The following is a 21,421-nucleotide window of genomic DNA, read 5'->3' as shown; positions in this document are numbered from 1 at the left end:
AGAATGGAAATTTGTGCAATTTTTTTTAACTTATCTTAACATTTTGATCAGATATGTACTATCAGATGAATCACTGACTACACTGGAGTCCCATAGCCCTCAGAGGTGTTGGTGTCAGCAGATAATTGATGATTTAAATGTAGGGATGTGTACGGGATGATACAGTACGGTACGGTACGGTACGGTACGGTACGGTACGATGGGATACGGTGGGATACGGTACCATACGAAGTGATACGGTACGATACGGTACGATACGATACGGTACAATACGATACGGTACGATGCGATATGGTACGATGCGATACGGTACGATACGATGCGATACGGTACGATACAGTACAGTACGGTACGGTGCGATGCGATGCGATGCGATGCGATGCGATAAGGTATGGTACGGTACAGTACGGTACCATACGATGCGATACGGTACCATACGATGCGATACGGTACCATACGATGCGATACGGTACCATACGATGCGATACGGTACCATACGATACGGTACGATACGATACGGTATGATACGATACGGTACGGTACAATGCGATACAGTACAGTACCAATGCCCGGCAATCGGTACTGGTACTCAACGGCACCAATTTTGGGTACTTTTTGTGTTCATGTGGCAATAAATAGAATTTTTGTTAATAATAAAATATAAACATTTTACAATTTAACATATATATATTCTTCAACATATAACCTTGCAATGCTGTGTTCATGTTCAGCATTGAAAATCACCTACTCTTCTTACACATCCTTACAGTCACAAGGATGCATTTAGGTATCTAGACATGGTACCTTTTGGTTTTACGTGAATTGGTACCTGGTACTTTTGAAAGAACTTTGTCGGTACCTATAAAAGTACCTAATTCATTACCCATACCTATTTAAATGTGATGTGCCAGGGAACTGCAGATGTAGATTAGCTGTAAGCTAACTCTGGTACAAAGCATCAAATGGCCACTCTTATATTGCAACATTTTAATTGATAATCAGGGGTGTTTTAATGATAAACAACAGTTGGCATCAAAAGGCTCTTTTTTTAGTAGGACGTGTTGTACTGAGCTGTCCATTACTGCTGCACTGTTACACCGCCCCACAGGAGCAATTGTTTGGAAAACTGAAATTTGTGGTGTTTCTGGCCAGCAGAAGGTCCCGTCAGTTAGAAGAGTGATGAAAGCTGCTGCACACAAGCCCTGCCTCAGGTGCTGAGGCTGCTGCAGTGATTTACAAGAGAGGGCGGGAGAGCGTCCCTCTCCCAGTTTTATGCCCTAAAATACCAAATGTTAAATTAAAAAAACACTGTCTCTGCAGATGAGGTTTGTTTGAAGCACCTGTGGACAAAAGTGTTCCCTCTGCATGAAAAATGAGTTAAATGTCTGTGTAGCTGCAGCACAGGACTACAAATAGGAGACAGATGAAGGATGAAGGATGAGGGCTGCCGCTGCAAACAGCTGCTAACTGATATCTGGTCTCCATGTCACAGAGGTCACAGTGTGGATTTATGTTTCACTCTGGATTTATTTATAAGTACAATGCACATGAGGGTGTGTGTTAATGTGATACGGGCTGAAAGTGAGAGTCTTACATGCGAGGGAGCTTTTTGTGTTTGTGGAAGTTAAGTGTCTCTGGTTTAATGTAAAGGATTAAAGCCCCTGCTATAAAAGGGAGGTTTAAACCATTATTCTGCTGTGGCTTCTCTTTGTGTGTGTGTGTGTGTGTGTGTGTGTGTGTGTGTGTGTGTGTGTGTGTGTGTGTGTGTGTGTGTGTGTGTGTGTGTGTGTGTGTGTGTGTTGTATTTTAACTCTGTTCTACTTTAACAGACTATAATGAGTGCCCAGACCTCAGGGGTAGTAAGGCTTTAAAAAACAAACAGAGCGCAGAATCAGCTGTCATACCAGAGCCTGCACTTTGTTAGTGTGTTTTTCTTTATGTGTGTGTGTGTTTGCAATTATGAGTTTGCAATAAGTTAACGCTTCTGTTATTTTGCAGACATTGATGTATGTTCTGCCCCTCTGCCGCATGTAATTTATGCACTAATTTGTTCTTATTTGTTTATAAGAGACCCCTCAACTGTTCATTACTGCACTTTCTCTCCTTTTGGGATTACTTTCAGTGAGTGGGCATCAAACGCTCCCATATTTTAAACAACTTCAAACAGTTTCATGTGTTTTGGAAAAGCAGCATTTGTTCAGCAGCCAGTGTTCACACTTCTTTCCCGCACCTGCCAGCTTCCAACGTCAGACGTCAGAAGCCTGAAACTTTTCCTGTCTTTGTTATGTGGCATTTTGAAAGCTCGACCTGCTCGTGTATTTCGTGAGCACTTTTGAGGGATGTTGAACACAGAGGAGAGGCCAAACAAAAAGGATGTGACAACAAAGTGTGAAATAGGATAAAAACCCATGTGATGGTGGGTACACGGCCTGTGAGCTAATAGGCTAGAGGCACCATGACTGAGTCTAGTGTGTTTCACAGTACGGGCAAACAGCTTTTGTCCGGGTTGAAATCCAATTTCACTGTATTGCATGCTAGTTGTAGTATATCTCCCCTTTTGGGCTTTTTTTCCTCTTGAACCCGGCTTCTTTTAGCACCAACAGAGCAGACTGTTTAAGTCCGACCGTAACCATGGCTGTGTTTGACTGCCAAGTGTGAACGACTGATCCAAGTAGGGATTTGAACCGTAACCTCAGAAGTGTAAGCCTGTAACAGACACAGCTACAGAGGCAGAAACACAGCTTGAATTCACTGAGATTACATGATGCATGATGGCTAATCAAAACACATTACGACACAGTTGATTCAACATTAAAAAAAATAATGAAATGACAGATTTATGCAAAAAATAAGGTAAGGTAAACTCAATTTTCGTCTTACAGCCAGAAAAACAACCAAAACAAAACACAATCACACAGCTCACTGTAAACACAAGTCAAATCATGCTCCACCCTGGCAGTGCATACCTGCGCCCAGATGGCAGCAGCTTGTGTGGAGCACAGACAGGGTGGGTGCAATCGACTGAGATAGCCTGTGCCTTCCTCTTGGCTCTGACTCTGTGTAAAAATGAAAGGTCATAAAGACGAGTTCCAACAATTTTACTGCACACTCTCACAATATTCTCCAACCTTCGCTTATTTTTTAGTGAAACAGACTCTAACCAACCAAAAAAAGAAAATATCAAAATAGACTGGTTAAAAAAAAGAGTGAAACATTTACATGAAGCAGCTGCTGTCATTAAAACTCTTCAGTTTCCGATTAGAGTGCATACACGCCTGGGCCTTTGTGCATATAGCGCTGGTGTTGGCATCAGAAGCCAGTGCTGTAAAAACGGGGGAAGGGGAAGGTACCCTCCTGAAATCAATAATTATTTCTTTTGTTTTTGTGACACTGATGTTCAAGAAGGAGCACTCACTCTAAGAACTTGAATCGCTCTGTGTGGGAAACATGCTGACAGTCCTTATCACTAAGTCACTTAATCAGTCGTCAAGATCCACTCCCACAGAAGCATTTACAGAATCTGAGGAGAGGAAACATTTTGACTTTTCCTCTGAAACCCAGGGCTGGATCCTGAGGTCCCGCCCTTTTGAATTTGATTTGCCACCCCCAAAGTCCTAAACCCTGATTGAATACCAGCCTTAATCACTGTTTATATCAACAGTTTGGGCTGCCTGTAGCATTTCAATGAGGCACACTTTCTGTTGTTGAAGAGAAATACCCTATATTACCAAAAGTATTCGCTCACCTGCCTTGACTCACATAAGAACTTAAGTGTCATCCCTTTCCTAACCTATAGGGTTCAATATGATGTCAGTCCACCTTTTGCAGCTTTTACAGCTTCAACTCTTCTGGAGAGGCTGTCCACAAGGTTGAGGAGTGTGTTTATAGGAATTTTTGACTATTCTCCCAAAAGCGCATTAGTGAGGTCACACACTGATGTTGGTGGAGAAGGCCTGGCTCTCAGTCTCTGCTCTAAATCATCCCAAAGGTGTTCAGTTGGGTTCAGGTCAAGACTCTGTGCAGGCCAGTCAAGTTCATCCACACCAGACTCTGTCATCCATGTCTTTATGGAGCTTGCTTTGTGCACTGGTGCACAGTCATGGGAAACAACCCCACACCATGAATCCTCCTCCACCAAATTTCTCACCCGGCACATTGCAATCTGAAATGCACCATTCTCCTAGCAACCTCCATCAGATTTCCAGATGGAAAAGCGTGATTCATCACTCCAGAGAACGTGTCTCCACTGCTCTAGAGTCCAGTGGTGCCGTGCTTTACACCACTGCATCCAATGCTTTGCATTGCACTTGGTGATGTATGGCTTGGATGCAGCTGCTGGGCCATGGAAACCCATCCCATAAAGCTCACTGTGTACTGTACTTGGGCTGATCTGAAGGCCACATGAAGTTTGGAGCTCTGTAGTAGCTGACAGTGCAGAAGGTCAGTGACCTCTTTGCACAATGTGCCTCAGCATCTACTGACCCCTCTCCGTCAGTTTACATGGCCTACCACTTTGTGGCTGAGCTGCTGTTGTTCCCAAACTCTTCCATTTTGTTATAATAAAGCTGAGAGCTGACTGTGGAATATTTAGGAGTGAGGAAATTTCACAGCTGGATTTGTTGCACAGCTGGCGTCCTATGACAGTTCTACGCTGGAATTCACTGAGCTCCTGAGAGCGGCTCATTCTTTCACAAATGTTTGTAAAAACAGTCTACATGCCTAGGTGCTTGATTTTATACAGCTGTGGCCAGGCCAAGTGATTAGGACACCTGATTCTGATCATTTGGATGGGTGAGCCAATACTTTTGGTAAAACAGTGTGAGTTACACAACTGTTTATTGGGCAGGAGGAAGCAGTCCATTGGAAACAGCAGGAGTACTTTTACGTGGTTAAGTTTTAATACCAGAATAATATATTTTGACAGTTACAGTTTGAAGGAGCTTGCTTGATGATGACTTTGGTCGTCATCATCATCATCATCATCATCATCATCAATGAGTCAAAAAACGAGTTAAGTCTACCACAGGAATTATATGAGTAGAAACAATCAGAACAATAAAATCTACAAACTTGAAATACTTATGAGGCCGGAGTTACTACCAAGGTTAGCCATCAGTTGGAATCAAATAAAACAGTCACAGTCCGGTAAGCACATAAGTCAGTGAGGCACCTGGGTGGTCCCAGTTAAAAAAAGTATCTAAATCAAATCCTCCCTCAGATTATTGTGTTTCATGCCTAAACCACAAGATGACTGATATATGTGATGTTAACTGCAGACTCTTCACAAATGTGTATAAACCATGGTACAAAGTAAATGTCACGGTTTATTGCTAGCATTTAGGAAATCATTATTTTCATAAATCTTTAAAAAGCTTCAACCATCTGCATTTTTTAAACTCTACATTCAGCTGTTTAGTTTCCATTCTGAGTTGGGAAGGTCAGGAAAAAAACTGTACAGTGGCTTTTAATGTGTAGTTTAGTGATTTTAATGTGAAAACACACGGTGCAAAATTGTAGAATTGGGACACAGCTGGTGTTTGAATAAACAATAACAAGAAGCATCTTCCTGGGCATTTATCTAAGAATATAACTTCTTAACCACATTTTTTTTTTTTTTTTTTTTTTACAACAGATGCCCTTTAATTACAAAGTCTCCTGATGAAGCTGTTTTATTTGAGCGAGCATTGAGCTTTTTCTCCATGAGCAGCATCTCCTATCTGTGCTCATTTCACTCTGTGGCTGTCCAGTTATTCCCCCTCAGAGGGAAATGCCAGGTCCCCGCCTTGTGACCCGTCCTCCGGCTTTGTATTACAGCTTTTTAAAAATGTTTCTGCGGCTGTTTTCATCTCCAGCTGTGGGCTTCTATTGTATGCTACTTTGCAAACTATTACCGTCTGGATTTCCAGGAAGCGGGCCCTCGATGCTCTGACATTCAAGAAGCTGTGAGTGTGCTATTAGTCAGGCTACCTGGCGCAGAGAGATAGCACTGAACTCCTTCAACTCTTTGAAACTCTGGGGACTGTAAACCCGCAAAGCATCTTAGGCAGGCCTCCGATCGGCGCTCGGTCTCCCTTTCTCGTGCCGTATTGAAATTCATGCATCCATGAGACTTTGCTGATGATTCCGGATCAGTGTGTTCATTTTTAGAGGCTTTACACTTGCCAGCCCAGAGCTCTCTTCCCTCTTTGAAGTGTGGACACACGAAGGGCAGAATGTTGGCTCGGAGCCCAAGGAAGCTCTGAAAGCTTGTAGAAGCGTCTCGCGGTTATTATTTACAAAAAGCTTTGTTTTCCGTGGTGCTAAAGATGCCAAAATAACCTTCCATTTGCAGGGATTTGAGCCTGGATGTTATTAATGTTTTATTGTTTGCATGCACGCTGAAGCAGAGTGGCAGGAGAAAGGGTGATGCATTAGTTATGACTTCCCAGCTTATTGCGTGGAAGTGACGGACGAAATCACCTTTACTCACCTCTCATCAGAATTCAGAGGTTGTTCCATGAGGTCCTCCGCATCTTTGTATCCCTCTGAGACGGACCTCGTACCTCATGGTTGAGGATGTAGAGAGCTTCCATCTACTTCTCTGTTGTTTCCAAATGAATGATCAACTGTCTCAAATAGATGACCGATCGCTCAGGGATCTGTGTGTTCTCTTCTTCTGTTAACTTTCTTATTTCTTAGATTCTCTTTAGGATTTTCCGTAGAAGTATAAACATAAAGGACATAAAGGATAGGAAAGTATGTAGGCTGGTCCACCCACTTCATGGACTGTAGCATTTTTACATGGGTTATATATCTTTTAATCTCTAATCAAAACTGGTGCCCCACTCGAGAAAGGTACCAAATCAGGTACTTTTATAGGTACTAACCGATTTCTGTCAAAAGTACCAGGTACCGTTTCATATAAAACCAAAAGGTACCATGTTTAGGTACCTAAATGCATCCTTATGACTGTGAGGGAGTGGAAGAGTAGGTGATTTTCCATGCTGGACATGAACACAGCATTACAATTTCATATATTGAAGAATAAATATGTTATGAATACCGATTGTGAGGTACCGTATCATTACAAATGTGAAAGTACCCATTCCAAAGCCCCACTGATGTACTGCGAGCAGGTCTTTAGAATAACTTTAGGGTGGACTAGGGGTCAGAGTCTTGTCCACCCTATCAGGAATCCATTCTCATTACAACCCACTCAGTAAATTATCTTACTCATTACTCAGCAGAGGTGCCAAAGGGATTTACATTCATTCATGTCGTTGTACATGTGACAATGACAAATAAAGATCTAACCCCAACTGTAACTCTAAAGTAAGTTTTTAAAATACCTTGTAGAAGTGGAAGTATCAGTTCAAGCTTTTTACTGAAGTAAAGGTGTAAAAGTACTGGTTTCAAAAGTACTGAAAGTATGAAAGTAAAAGAAATGTAAAAATGTAAGGGGAAAAATGCCATTAAGACAAAAATTGAGGCTGCACCACAGGAGCCTGTTGCCCCCCCCCCCCCCCCCCGAAAAAAAAAAAAAAAAGGCCTATAGGCCATAAAAGCCGTAATGACTGGACTGTTAGATTAAAATGTTAACACTGAAAACAGGGAGGTCCCGATCTTAGGGATCTGGATCAGGACATCCCCACTGAAAAATTTGTGATGCACCTGTTTCAGCCACATTTATGCTCATTGAAAGTGAATGCATTTAAGTACACTGCAAATACACTTAAAGGGGACACATCATGCTGATCCGCGATTTAATACTTACATATAAAAAAATAAAGTTGAAAACAAAACCTTACATCCCCTGAATTTTCAAAAAATGAGATATTGTATTTTTTCTGATATCCTAGAACGAGATTTGATCCTTCTAAGAATAGGTCATTGACATTTGGCCGTGAGATTTCGACCTTTATGACGACACGAGGTACATTTCTTTTTATTGGAGTAATCTGATAAAGCAGCTCCTCCTCTGTGATGTCAGTTAGTCACACAACAGCCACCGAGGGATACACCCACCAAGAGCCGAGTATAAACGTATAAACTATACATGTTACAGTACCGGTTTGACTCGCCACACTGAAGCGTCCTGAGATGATCTGTGTCAAGGTGGATTTTCTTCCTCCTGAGCTGCAGAACTGTCTGGGTCTGACTCGGGGTCCAATACAAAAGGACGTATCCTACACTCTGCCATTTTATTAGTGCTATCAATGCCTTACGGTGAAGTTTTGGCAAACAGCAAACTCGCTCGGTCTGCTCCATTCAGTGTGGTGACTTTGTAAATACTGTCATGCTGCAAAAACCGCCCCCTGGCTCTACCCCCTCCGCCCCTCTGATAGAACTGACCAATCAGTGCACAAAGGGCTGTGACGTTGCGAGGTTACTGGAGGTCATTCTCCAAACGGAGCGTTTCAACAAGATCTTCAGAATGGCCTAAACTGAGGATATTGAGAACGCTATTGTGGGGCAATGAAGGAACTAAATGACTTGTACTGAGGGCAGAAATGCTTTACAGGCATCCTAATCTGGCATAGTGAAAAGGAGAAACAAGTATGATATGTCCCCTTTAAGAAGTTGTTTCACTGCTTGAGTATGACAGGATTTGCATCATGTGCAGGTGCAATGGATTGCATACAAACCAATGGGGGGTCAGAGTGGTTTTATGTTTATAATTCTCATCCAACTACAATTAGATTAACTCCATCCAGATGGCAGGATTCATCTGGACAGGATTTTTTGTGTGTATGTATATCTCGAATGATGACAAGCCAGAATTATATGGGAGTAACAAAACTATTTTCCAAAATCTGAGGACAGGAAACAAATGTTTGCGTGAAAATGTGAGGAATAGAAGTGAAGTCAGCTGAAAAGTAACAAACTCCTTTAAAGTGTAGATACCCCAAATTTCTACCTGAGTAAGGCACTCACTTTGTTACTTGACGCCTCTGTTACTCAGCGACCCACTGAAGATACAGGCAAGCTGGTGTGGGTTTAAAGACGATTTACTGATGCAGCGAAAAACAAAGTGCCTAAGAAATTACTCAAAGTGCTTTTATGACAGTGGTGTTCTTATCAGCCTTTTTGCAGTTTGAATTAGTATAAAACTCAGAATTTTTCTACATTAAAGTCATGAGGATTTGTTGATTTGGTTTGTTCCTGAGATGTTGATATAGGTAAATGTTTGGAGTGCTTGACCAATCAGAAACAAGTATACAGCTGGGTGATCAGTAAGGAAGTCTGATTAAAAAAGTGTTCAGCATTTTGGGACAATATATGTTGATTAGACATCCAATCCTCTCTGTGACTCTTTAGGTCACTCTATTCAAGTAGATAACGTGCATTTGGTGGCAAAAGGGAATTCTGCTATATTGTTTGATTTTATGAGTTTCATCCCTAACAATTATCCGTCTTCCTTTGAGAGGTACATATATTTTTATTCAATACCACTGACAGCTTTTCCCCACTCCATAAATGATTGATGTGGTTAGTTTAGCAGTGGAGTGCGTAGACTGATATCTCTGGCTAATGATCGCAGGTTTGAGGTTATCTTTCTCTTACTCATGTGAAGCCAGGAGGCAGAGTCAGTTTTGGTTGAATTTAACAAGAGTGAAGGTCGCCCTTTATTCCTCTGTGTGTATTTGTAAAGCACAAAAACTTTGTCAGCACTGTCCTTTAAAGTCAGATGTGACATGAAATAAGAAATCTTTGCAAACAGTTCACAACACTTCCTTGTTTTTGAACGACTTTTTCTTTTAAAGCTTTCTCAAAACACATGAGCTCCTCACAACACAGCAGGTAACATTATAATTGTGCTTGAGTTAGAAGCAGAATTTTCCAGGTAAAGAGTTTTGTTTTTACAGCTTTGCTGTAATAAGCACGTCACGATGTACCTGAGTCAAATTTGGAGCGTATTTCCAAGAAGAGGGGAATTAATCAGAGACTCTGCTGGGTAGAGGGTGGACGGAGCTTGTTGGTCCTAATTGCTTAAACAGCCACCATGTCTGACTTGTTATTTCGTCCTATCCCAAGCCTCAGAGTGGCTTCACATTAGAGTGAGTGAAGATCTGTCTGCTAATGCAAGCCGACCAAATTGGCTTGATTGTAGCCACATAAGGAAGCCAAATGTAGATATTTAACTGTCTCTATTCTCTATATGCCAGGTTTACTGTCAGGATTTAACGTCTGCTCGGGGCAAAAATGCCTCTAATGGCTGATGAAATAATGCACAATTTACAATCTGCCAGGGAAAACAGGCCCTGAAACATCTGAGAAGTATTTTCCCCATTTTAGCGTGTAGCACATTTTGTTGTGTTGTAAGATTCGCCTGTTTGAATGTCACTGCTGTTCCCTGTGGGCCAATAAAGGGGATTCCTGAAAGCCTGTGACTCAGGGGGAAGACTTTCAGTGTGTCTGGCAGAGAAGACTTTTCTCTTACTCTTTGGTACCAGAAAACAATCAAGTACACATATTGCAGAAATCTAACATGTTAGTCTGGTACCAACACATGTCACCAAAAACAAACAACTTTAATACACAAGGATTATTTGGAGACAGAGAGGAGAAATACTGTGCAATATCAGGGCGATGTGAGGAAAGCGTGGTTTGTCATTATTTCCAAATAAAAGTTCTCAGGGTTACAAATTTAGTGTTTCTCAGCCCTTATGATCAATATCAATTCAGTATAACAGCCACAGAAGAAAACCGAGGAGGCTCCATGTTGTTTTCTAAGTTTCATCTGTCGGCAGTCTGAGAAGCAACAGTTCAGAACAGTTTTTGTAATGAGGCTCACAGTACGGTGGCTGATAGGGGTCAGACAATTTTTAAATGCATACAGAACAACATCAATGAAAAAGCCACAATACAATTGAAGTAAAGCCATGAAAGAACTTCAAAAGGTCAAGTAACTCATTGTGTTCTTATGTTAAAGAGGCTGTGAGGACTTTCTAGACTTGGAAAAAGTCTCCCTTCTAGAATTATAGTGGTCTGTTCAAACTTGAGAGTCTATCAATAAAATGAAGAGTGAGGCTTGGTTAGCTCTGATTGGTAGATGACTGACAGAGCATAACCAAGATTTTCTGTACACATTACAGACACGTCTATGAGCACAGGGCTACCAGCTGTGCTAAATATAAACAGTTACTAAACTACTTAAAAACTGACAGTGTTTACTTGTTGTCACTGTAGCCCACAGATACATTGGAGCACCGTGCTGCAGACAGCGCTACATAGATCTGGCTGCTACAACGTTAGCTTGATGTTACGTTTCAAACTAATACCTTACCGCGTTGTATCCAGTAAAAAGCTGTCTTGACCTAAGAAAATTGTTTCAGCCTGATCTCCATTTAATTCCAAAACAAACACACGCCTCACTAAAAGTAATTTACAGCAGTGTGCGTGAGACTCCAGGCCAGAAGGTGGTGAGCCAGTCCAGTTAAAACATATTCTCCTCATAGCATCTCTTACTTGATCTATGATAAATATAGCTCTAATGCTAACGTTATGACCAAGCAGCAACCTCTGGTCTAAGAATATGAGACAATGCTGCAGTGCTAAAATCTGATGTTTCTCCAGTGTCTGCTTGAGGCTGGCTCCGGAAGTACTGGAAGCCACATACACACCAAGACAAAAAAAGAAGCTGTTTTCAAAGCAGAAATTAACCTATTTACAGCCTGGTTCAAAAAACGTCTCCTGTCTGAGTCGCTCATTTTACTATCGGCTCACACTGTTCGTGGGGGGTGAATTATTTTCTAACTCAACCGTACAGAGGATATTAAGATCACGAGCTCGCCCAATCAGAGGCACACCTCAGGGTCACGTGACTGTCAGGCGCCCTAAAGCTGTTCACGAATCCCTTGCCTCTACCAATATGGCCGCTATGGCGGATGTGCTTCATGCTATGATGATTTCAGAAACAGTCGGGGAGACTACATCCATGTTCTATACAGTCAAGCTACATATCAGATAACACATTACCAGTAATATAGAAATATAGGTACCACGAAGGATATCACAAGGTGAGGCCCTCTTGAAGCTAAATTTATCATAACTGAAGTTAAAAAAGAAAATGTATTTCTCGTTCTCACATTTTTTTTTTTGTGAATGTTAGGATATTTGATCTGATCTCATTTGACTTCTGTTGTAGCTGTACTTCTGTTCAGTTGCGGCTTTTGCGAATCGTCTGACCCCTACCAGCCACCGTATTACCGTGCTATGATAATGCTTTTTTACTTTTGGAGTGACGTGCTCCTCTCAGATTCACTATTTGAGGAACAGTTTGACAGTTTGGGATGTTTTGTTTATTTTTGAAGGTGGCCAGATGATGTAAATTTTCTGGCTTTTAGCTAGGAGTACTGGTTAGCTTAGCAGACAAATGGTAAAAACTTGATTTCTTTTAGTAATTACATGGCTGTGTCGAATACTTGATTCTGATTGGCCATTATCATGAGTGCACAAAATAACTCTGTTTACAATTTTCAGTCTTTTGATAGATTTTCATGTTTCTCCATTTTTCCAGTCGTCATATCACCCACTGGTTCAATCTTCTTGCAGACCGGTTTTTATTTTCTTATCTAGAACTTTAATAGGCTGCAAAACAATACAACGCCCTAGAATATTCTATTCTTTTTATTCTAGTAGAAATGTCATGCCAAAATGCCAGCAGACACAGATTTTGTTGGTTTGAATCCAGAGGATGTAACACTATGTGGCTGACGGTCTCCAGGAGCTGACTTTTGGTACAGAATGGGGGTGAGCACGAATGATAGACATGGATTTGTGTTTGTAAGTGTGTGTATATGAGACCGGGGTGTACTCCGGCAGATTATCCTGGATCTTGTCATGGATCCCCGTCTCATTTCAATGACAATGGGAGATCAGCGTCAATTACTGCTGCGCCTTTGCATCCTAATCCTGAGGCCTGGTAGTAATGCTGGCTTTTAGCCCCCGAACATGAGGTGATGATATTCAATTACTTCATCTATTACTGTACGTTATGTAATGGTGTCGCACAATATACTACATTATAACTACATATATGGAGCCATGTATCTATATATCTGTGTCTCAAGCTGTCTGTCTGTCCATCTGTCTGTCTGTCCATCTGTCTGTCTGCCTGGGTTTATGAAAATCTTCATTGATGGTTTTCAGTGGGAGGTTTCTCCTCCTCCACTCCTTCCTCTGGCTGTTCATTTATTACCCATGGCTCTGGTTTTCTGTGTGTGTGTGTGAGTGTGTTTGAATGTGTGTTAGAGGTCAGAAGGGAGTGAGGCTCCTCATAATCCGGTAATCAAACCAGCTGCCACCCGACCCAACCCCCACTCCTACACCCAGCTCCTCTTTCCTTTCTCTCCATCTCTCTCCATGTGCACAGGTTTTTTCTCTCTTCTTTTTTTCATCACTGTATTTCTCTTTTCCTCTATTTGTAGTCCTTACTTTTTTTTCCTCCCCTAATCTAAACATTTAAAAACAATCCCAATTTCACTTCCTGTTTCCTGTTGTTTCTATTTTGGAGACACAACAAAAACAGCAGTGAATAGATTAAAATCTATGTTTGTTAAAAGATGATTTATCTGATAATTGATGTTTTTTCTGTGAGGATGGGTAGTGACCATCAGTAATCCATCACTTACTTACAGCTATATTTGTATAATAAATACTATTTGATGAGTTAACTGTGAGTTCATCCTCTCTCTTTAATGAATCTGTGGTTAATATCTCCTGAATTTCTCTCCTTTATCGTATTTCTCATCTTCTCTTCCATCATCTCTTTTTGTTTTTTCAGTTTTTAATAAACCTCTTCACTCCCCTTCACCCTCTGTCGCCTCCCTGTTCGTCCCTGTGTCAACATCTCTCCTCCGTTTCCTCCACCCCTCAGCCTCCATCCTACGCTGCAAAGCTTCTTTATTTCCTTTGATTCTCTCTTTTTTTTCTTCCACTACTTGCCGTGCCCGCTTTGCATCAAAACCCCTCGTGTATTGTTCTCTTTTACTCTCTCCGTCTCATTGTTCACCCTGTTTCACCTCCACTGTGCCTCAGTGCTGCCTCCTCGTACCGGTGTGGTCATGTGCGTTTGTTTTCTTTTACAGCTTATTAGCTAGCTTGTCAGACCAAATAGCCTTATAATAAAACCATGTAGCGTGTTGTGTTTGTAGCCGCTGTAGATGAAACATATCTTGTGTCTGCTGCTGAAGCACATATTGTTGTGTTTGTGACCTCCTGTGATTTTCATGAGCGGATTTTGTTGAGAGGAGGTTGAAAGGAAAAGCGCCTGGTGTTGAATTTGTAACCAAAGCTTGCTGTGAGGAGACAGGAGGGAGATGAGGATGATGTTTTCTACACAGGAGCAGTCAGCGAGACATCTTCATCTCGCTGTCTCTTCCTCTCTCTAGGTGGTTTGTTCAGTCATATGCACAAGACTTGACACAAAATCCCTGGCTCATGAGCTCAGGCAGATTTCAGGTGATAAGCTGTCGTTTCTCACTGAGCACACAGTTAAAATATCTGCATCATCTTAGCTGGGAGACATGCAGATTCTGGACACATTTCTTTTTTTCTCATGGCTCCTTTTTTACAGACGTCTTGTCAAGCAGGTTAGAAGTATCCTTCAGAGCAGGTGACGCCTCAGTATTTGTTTATCATTTGATGGGACAGCAAGGGAGAAACAGGAACTGTAGGGGGAGAGAGATTGGGATGACACACACTAAATCATGTCAGGACCAGGAATCAAGGCCACATCCAGAGGCCTGCTCTCCCAGCAGAGCTAGAGAACATGTTTCCAGCTACATTTTAGCCTTTTTTTTTTTTTTTTTTTTTTTTTGCATGAGGATAAAAAGAACAGTTGACAAAACTGGGCTTTCTGAAAAATCTTTGAACTCAATATTTTTTTTAAATTGATGAGTTACCCCTAAAATGTCTTAGCTCTACAACTTATAGACATGGAGTCTGCAGCATCCATTGGCCCAAGGAAGCTGAAGTGCAGACTGGGACCTTGTATGCACTCCTTCAGACTTGATCTGACCCTGCCTCTGGAGAATGTGCAGCCTTTAAACGTCTTCAAAATGTTCACTGTGTACATGTTTAATCTTTTACGGCTGCTCCTGACAACTTAAGCATGAATTATTCTACTAGAGGTGCATTTATGTCAACCAGCACACTTTGTTGCGTCTCTGAGAAACACGTTTTTCTGACTTACAGGATTAAAAAAAACATTTAGTTTGACTAAATGCAGACCCTTCGGTTGGATTTTTCAAAATTGCATTTACAAACCCCAAACCTGCGACTGATGAGCTGTGCAAGCAACTTTTTTCCCTCTGCTCCCGATACAAACAACGCACATGGGCAGGAGTTTTCTGTGCGGGCGGGGAGTGTGCTGCTTGCTGTGACAGGAGCATAGAAAGTGAAGGAAGAGAAACTTGATATACATTTACAAATTGACATCTTCAAACATTTACATGACAATTTGTTCTTGATTGTCAGGATATGGTCATTTCATATATCTCGCATGCAACAACCTGTGATATGTATCGAGTATATATATTGAGTATATATCAAGTATTTCCCATAGACTGTATAAAACATGGAAGTAGTCTCCTCAACGTCACCCATCTGTTTCTAAAATGGAAAATGAAGCACATCAGCTATAGCGGCCATATTGGTAGTGGCAAGGGCTACGCGTACAGCTATAAGGGCGCCTGGCGGTCACGTGACCCTGAGCTGTGCCTCTGATTGGACGAGCTGGCAATCTTAATATCCTCTGAACGGCCAAGTTAGAAAAAAATTCACCCCACGCACAGTGGGTGCTGATAGTAAAATTATTCAGACAGGAGACATTTTTTGAACCAGGCTGTAAATAGGTTAATTTCTGCTGTTTTTGACTTGGTGTGTTTGTGACTTCTGGTACTTCCAGAGCCAGTCTCAAGCGGACACTCAAGAAACAGCAGATTTTAGCACTTCAGCATTGTCTCATATTCTTAAACCAGAGGTTGCCGCTTGGTATTTCCCCATCTTGCTTGAACTGGGATTTGAACTAGTGACCTTGTTGCTGTGAGGCAACAGCGCTAACCACTGTGCCCCAGGAATATAATATATAAAACTAACCAGTCTGACATTGTACTCCTTTTTTTAAAGATTTTTCTGTTGGATTGTCTTTATTAGGAAGGACATGTAGTATCGGGGATAGAGAGCTGGGAAAATCATTCAACCAAGTGTTGAGACCAAGAGCATAAAGGGTAACAGCTGTAGGACCGACTGTGTACAGATGTTAGCTTTAGCCCATGAGCTAAACCTGCCCCCATAGGATCTATAAAGAAACACACCTCGCTGTGAACATGAATAATGTGAAAATTCTTGCAGCTATTCATCTCAAGTGTCAGTAATACATCCTTGGTGCCAGTTTTGCCACTTGAAAATGTACAGCCACAACATTACTATCTGCTACATGTAGAGTGCTGAGTGGAATTCATTTATTAAAGCCTGAAAATCCATCCACGGCAAATGAATTCATCCCTGCTTTGTGTACAGAACACAGCTTGGCCAGAGCAAACTTACCTTTCCTGACCCTGTTTGAACAAGCTCTGTCACTTTCACTCACCTACTGTATTACATCCTCTCCATCCTCCGGTAAATTTGAATAACGCTCTGAAATGAAGCACGTTTACTTTGACTGCTGCTGTAACTACGGGCTTGATTGAAACCACTGTGTGCACGTTTGTGTCTCACTGCTCCCCAAGGATGGCTTTTGGCAGTGTTTCACTTGAAGTCTTCAACAGCAAACGCTTCCTTGTAGAGCTAAAGGCTTGTTGTGAAATGTGACGACACTTTAAAGATAAAGAATGACACGTCTTACCTGTCTTTTCCTCAAAAATGATGACCCCCTTCCTAAACACAGGGTGACACATTGAGAAGGTGAAGATGTTTAGAGCCACACTCTGTGCAGTCTGTTCAGTGCACCCTGATAAAACAACACACACCCCTCAGGTTTGCACAGTTGTGCCAGTTTGAAACTGACACTAGCTGTTATAGAGAGCTTAAAAACCCTTTTGTTGGTGTTCATTTCATCTCTCGTTGTTCCTCCTCTTCATTGCTGTAGTCTATGCAGTGTCAACAGAGCTCCACAGAGCCGTCAGTCAGTATGTTACACCCCCCTTTTTTAGCATCTCATAGCTCAATAAGACTTATCTTCCTAGTGAAATGAATTCTCAAGCATAAATCAGCAGGCTGAGAGCTAGCTTTAATAGCAAACATCAGCTTTGAGGAAAAATGGCCTTAATTTGTGTTTTGATTTTGGAGCTTTATCGATGTCACATTTATCAGCATTTGAGATTAGGAATTTCATTTTCAATTCCTCCAATGAATTCTACAGAGGAATTCAAGAATGAGAACAAAAAGTAGACTTTACAGGTTTTTTGTGTCAAACATATTTTTAAAAACTGGTCACTGGATCTGGATATTTATGGATCTGAATAAAAATAAAATAAGTGAGTAAAAATCACACATTACATGACGATGTACTGTTTTGTTATGTGTTATTGACTGAAGTAGGCCATCTAGTGTCTCGAAGGGGTTATAGCAATGCTTTGAGTTGTTTGGAACCTTGCTGTAGTTATGAATTCAGCCATGAGGCTACATGTAACTTTTTTTCATTTGCCTGTGAATATTTTGACATTTAGAGTTCTTAGTATGATTTACAAAGAGTAACTGTGATGTGTTTCTGTAATGAAATCTCAAATTCTGATTTTAAACTAAAGTTATACCAGTGTATGCTAATTGCTAGCATATCAATGTAATTTCCCAAAGTAGCTTTGCACTATGCCGTCTATATCGCTTTTGGCAAATAAGGAGATTTATAACATGTTGAATGTATTTAACAGGAATCTCATGTGGGAGGGTAATAAACATTTCTTTGTGTGTTAAGTTCTTCGGTAAAACTTCGAGCTGAAACTCCTGAATCAGAGTTGTCTTGGGCAACATTATCAAACTGCTAAGCTAAGATAGCTGCTGCAGACTAGTTGAGTTGAGGTCCAGCGATTCCGGCGTAATGTAAAGAACCAATTAGGAAGGCGTTAAACATAAAGGCTAATATGTCAATAGACTGAACCATTTCTTATCAATTCGTAACAGGAACCGGTTTTCAGTACACATCTTTCATCACTATGGAGAAAGTGGGGTTTGTAACCACAGATTGTAAAAACAATGGACGTCATCTTGCTCGGCTTAAAGTGAGGTCTCTACAAAAACTGCTCCCCCTGGTGGCTGGCTGCAGTACAGGATAAAAACTCTGTCTCCCCAATCATTTCAGATGAGCTGTGGTGAAACTTTAAAAAATAAATACACCTGATAGAAATGTTTCTCACATCCGTATGCTGTGGTGATATGAAGATATCATTGGGCTGCATTGTGTTCAAGTCCCCTTAATGGCAAATGGCAGAGCTACGTAGCCTATCCTATAAACAGTCTATGGTTGTAACCTATGCTGGAGCTATAACACTTGGTTTCCAAGGAGCAGTGAGTCATCTCTTTCACCTCTTATATCTCTTTGTGAGTAGATTTCAAAGTGCATTTGCAATCTATGATGATGTACAGTGTGTCGGGAGATAAAGTCTAAGCTTCATCTTTTATGGCATTGCTGTGCCCTCCTCACCTCTTATCCTCTGTTTGTTCATCTTTTTCTTTGCCTCCTTCTCTTTGCTGTTTCTGCCTTTCCTCGTGCCTCCCCTTTAATCTATCACTCTCTTCACCTGTTCACGCTGACCTATCACTCCATGTTCTCTTCCAGCCGTCTGTTACCTTTTCTCATCTCCTCCTTCGCTTACCCTTTTGTCCACTCTCTATAAACCTCAAGATTGAACACAATACTCATTCACCCTAACCTTTTCTTCTCTGCTCTCTCCTTCTGCTCTTCAGATGGCGTCCACAGCATCTCAGCCCAGTGTGTACTGCGTGTCCTCATCATCACTGAGGACATGCTGGGCAGCAGTGTCACAGTCCGTCTCCAGAACATGTCCCAGGAGCACTTCCTGTCACCTCTCCTGGGTAACTTCTTGGAGGGCGTGTCAGCTGTGCTTGCTGTGCCTGTCGAGGATGTTTTCATCTTTAACATTCAGCCAGACCTGGACGCAGCGCCGGGAGGGATCCTGAACGTCAGCTTCTCCGCGGCATTGTCAGGGGGACGCTTCTTGGCCTCAGAGGAACTGGAGGAGAAACTGTACCTAAACAGGCTCAAGTTGACGTCACTGACGCAGATGGAGGTGAGTATCCACTACAACAACAGTGGATACACATGTGAAATGTGTCACAATTTAAATTTTACATCTTCTGGTCTGTAACAGCATCACAAAGTCCAGTTTGACGTTTCAGTATCTTCTTTTAATGACCATATTTTTTCAGACTATTAGTCAGACTTTTCTTCATAGTTTGGCTGGTCTTGACTTATGGTCAAGTGTGACTTATCTTATATATCAAATGAATGCCCTTCAGTTTATATAAGATAAGTTATTGGATACTTTTTGGAAAAAAATATTTTTAAATTCATGCATGAAAAAATATCTCTGCAGCCCTGACAGCACTGCTCATAAAAGCTCTGCATCTCCGGCTTGGACAGTCTGACAGTTCGCGCCTGACAACATGATTTGGAGAAATAAAGGTTCTCAGGTGTCTTCTTCACTCTGCGTTGTGGACAGTTTTTCAGGGTTTGAGTCACCAACTAGAGTCAAAACTCCCATAACTTCTTAAAAGCCAGGACATTTACCCATTAGGGCTCATTTGGGCTCAGACTGCACCGGTCTAATTGATAACACTCACAGTAGGGCAGGGGAGGAGGGGGATGAGGGAAATGAGTGAGAGGAGTGCAAAGAAGAGAAAGTGAACTCTGAAAAATGTTTATACCACCTGGTATGAAGCACTGGTGCCACGATTTGGGTAGTTACCCAATGCGTGGCCATATTGGAGGTATGCAAATATTGAACAAGAGAGCAATAAAATATAATTTAAAGATGTCTTATTCACCAACAAATGTGGAAAAATGTACAGAGCACACTAAAACCTATAGTGAAGACTCAGCCAGAAAAAAAAAGAGATTATTTGAAAAATAAGCCAGAGAGACCCTTACAAGGAGTTATCATCTTTATCATCATCTAACCAAACATTTGAAAACATGGATGTTACAACATCTATGTATTGTCCATGGGAGAGGAGGTCCACAGAATAAATGATGTTCTTTTTATAGAGCCTCATTTTCCAGCACTTTAATAAAGCCCCTAAAAGACACTGATTTTTTCTTATGAACTATGTACCTCTTATACTCTATCATAATGTATTTACTTTTACTAAAGTTGGATTTAAGATGCTATTGACAGAGATCATGACCTACCTGACAGGAAATGCTGTGAACAGACTCAAATGTTGAATCAATTATCTACACTCCTCACTCTGACCTGCAACAATTTTTGGTAGTCGAAGGCACATGAAATGTTTTTTTTTTTGTTGTTGTTGTTATTTTTTTTTTAACAGATTTTGTATTGAGCATTCATATCCCATACATTCCAAATATACATTTATGTCTCTTTTTAGCCTTGATACAGCTGTAATATTATATCTTAACAAATAATTAAGTGAGGAAGACTGAACAGTTGTGCAAACAATTACAAAGATAATAGAAAAAAAAGGGAGCGGGAGAATAGAGTAGAGTTGGATCTAGAGGGCTCAGTTGTAGAGGTATATAGATATTAGAATGTATCTTCATATATTTACACATATATACACAAAAAAACACACACAAAACTATACACATATACATACATATCCATATATACATACATGTATATAGATACATAAATATTTCCTTACTTAAGTTCCTACATTTAAATTTGGATTCCTCTCACAATTAATAACATTGTCTTGAATTACCTGAGTCTCCAATGACCCCCCCCCATCTCCCATCTTCCCACCCACCCTACCCATCCCATACCCTATGTGCTTTCACTTTTAGTTTTATATTTGTATACTGAGGTACTGAGGTATTTATTGTTCTGGTTCCTTAGTAGTAAGATATGATACATGAAATGTTTTTTTCTTGGTCCTAACGATTAGTGCAGCAAAAAAAGCAACAGTAATTTACTATTTTGTTAGAAAATAATCCTATACCCGCGAGCTCAATTCTGTCTGTGCATGGTGGTGCTCAAGTTGATTACATCATGTGAGAACACTCTACAAATACTTATATAAGTAATATGTAACCAGTTTTCCAGAAATACTGTAAACATACCAAATAATTGTAAACCAATGTGACTTACAGTCTGGATAATACAAGAATTTATTCTTATGGTTAAATCTGCTGTTTATTGCTGCTGTAAAGACAAAAATGTTTTACTTGAGTTATATGCTTTTTCTCTTTGTGTTCTTGTCCCACATTGATATTATGATTTCTTCTTTAACAAAGTTT

The 21,421-nt window shown here is 40.9% G+C and overlaps 1 protein-coding gene across 1 annotated transcript in view; it reads left to right on the top strand.

Moving 5' to 3' along the window:
• Positions 1–21,421, top strand: part of celsr3 (cadherin, EGF LAG seven-pass G-type receptor 3) — a 192,147-nt gene that overhangs the window by 26,468 nt on the left and 144,258 nt on the right. The window contains exon 2 of the mRNA XM_074681031.1: positions 18,886–19,229. Coding sequence (XP_074537132.1) covers positions 18,886–19,229 — 344 coding nt within the window. The remainder of the gene's footprint in view (positions 1–18,885; positions 19,230–21,421) is intronic.

Source organism: Halichoeres trimaculatus, unplaced genomic scaffold (assembly GCF_033239565.1).
Source record: "Halichoeres trimaculatus isolate MK-OKI-2021-1 unplaced genomic scaffold, fHalTri1.1 fHalTri1_scaffold_11, whole genome shotgun sequence".
Lineage (NCBI taxonomy): Eukaryota > Metazoa > Chordata > Actinopteri > Labriformes > Labridae > Halichoeres > Halichoeres trimaculatus.
The sequence above is the reverse complement of the archived record's forward strand: the minus strand, read 5'-3'. Positions and strand labels throughout refer to the sequence as shown.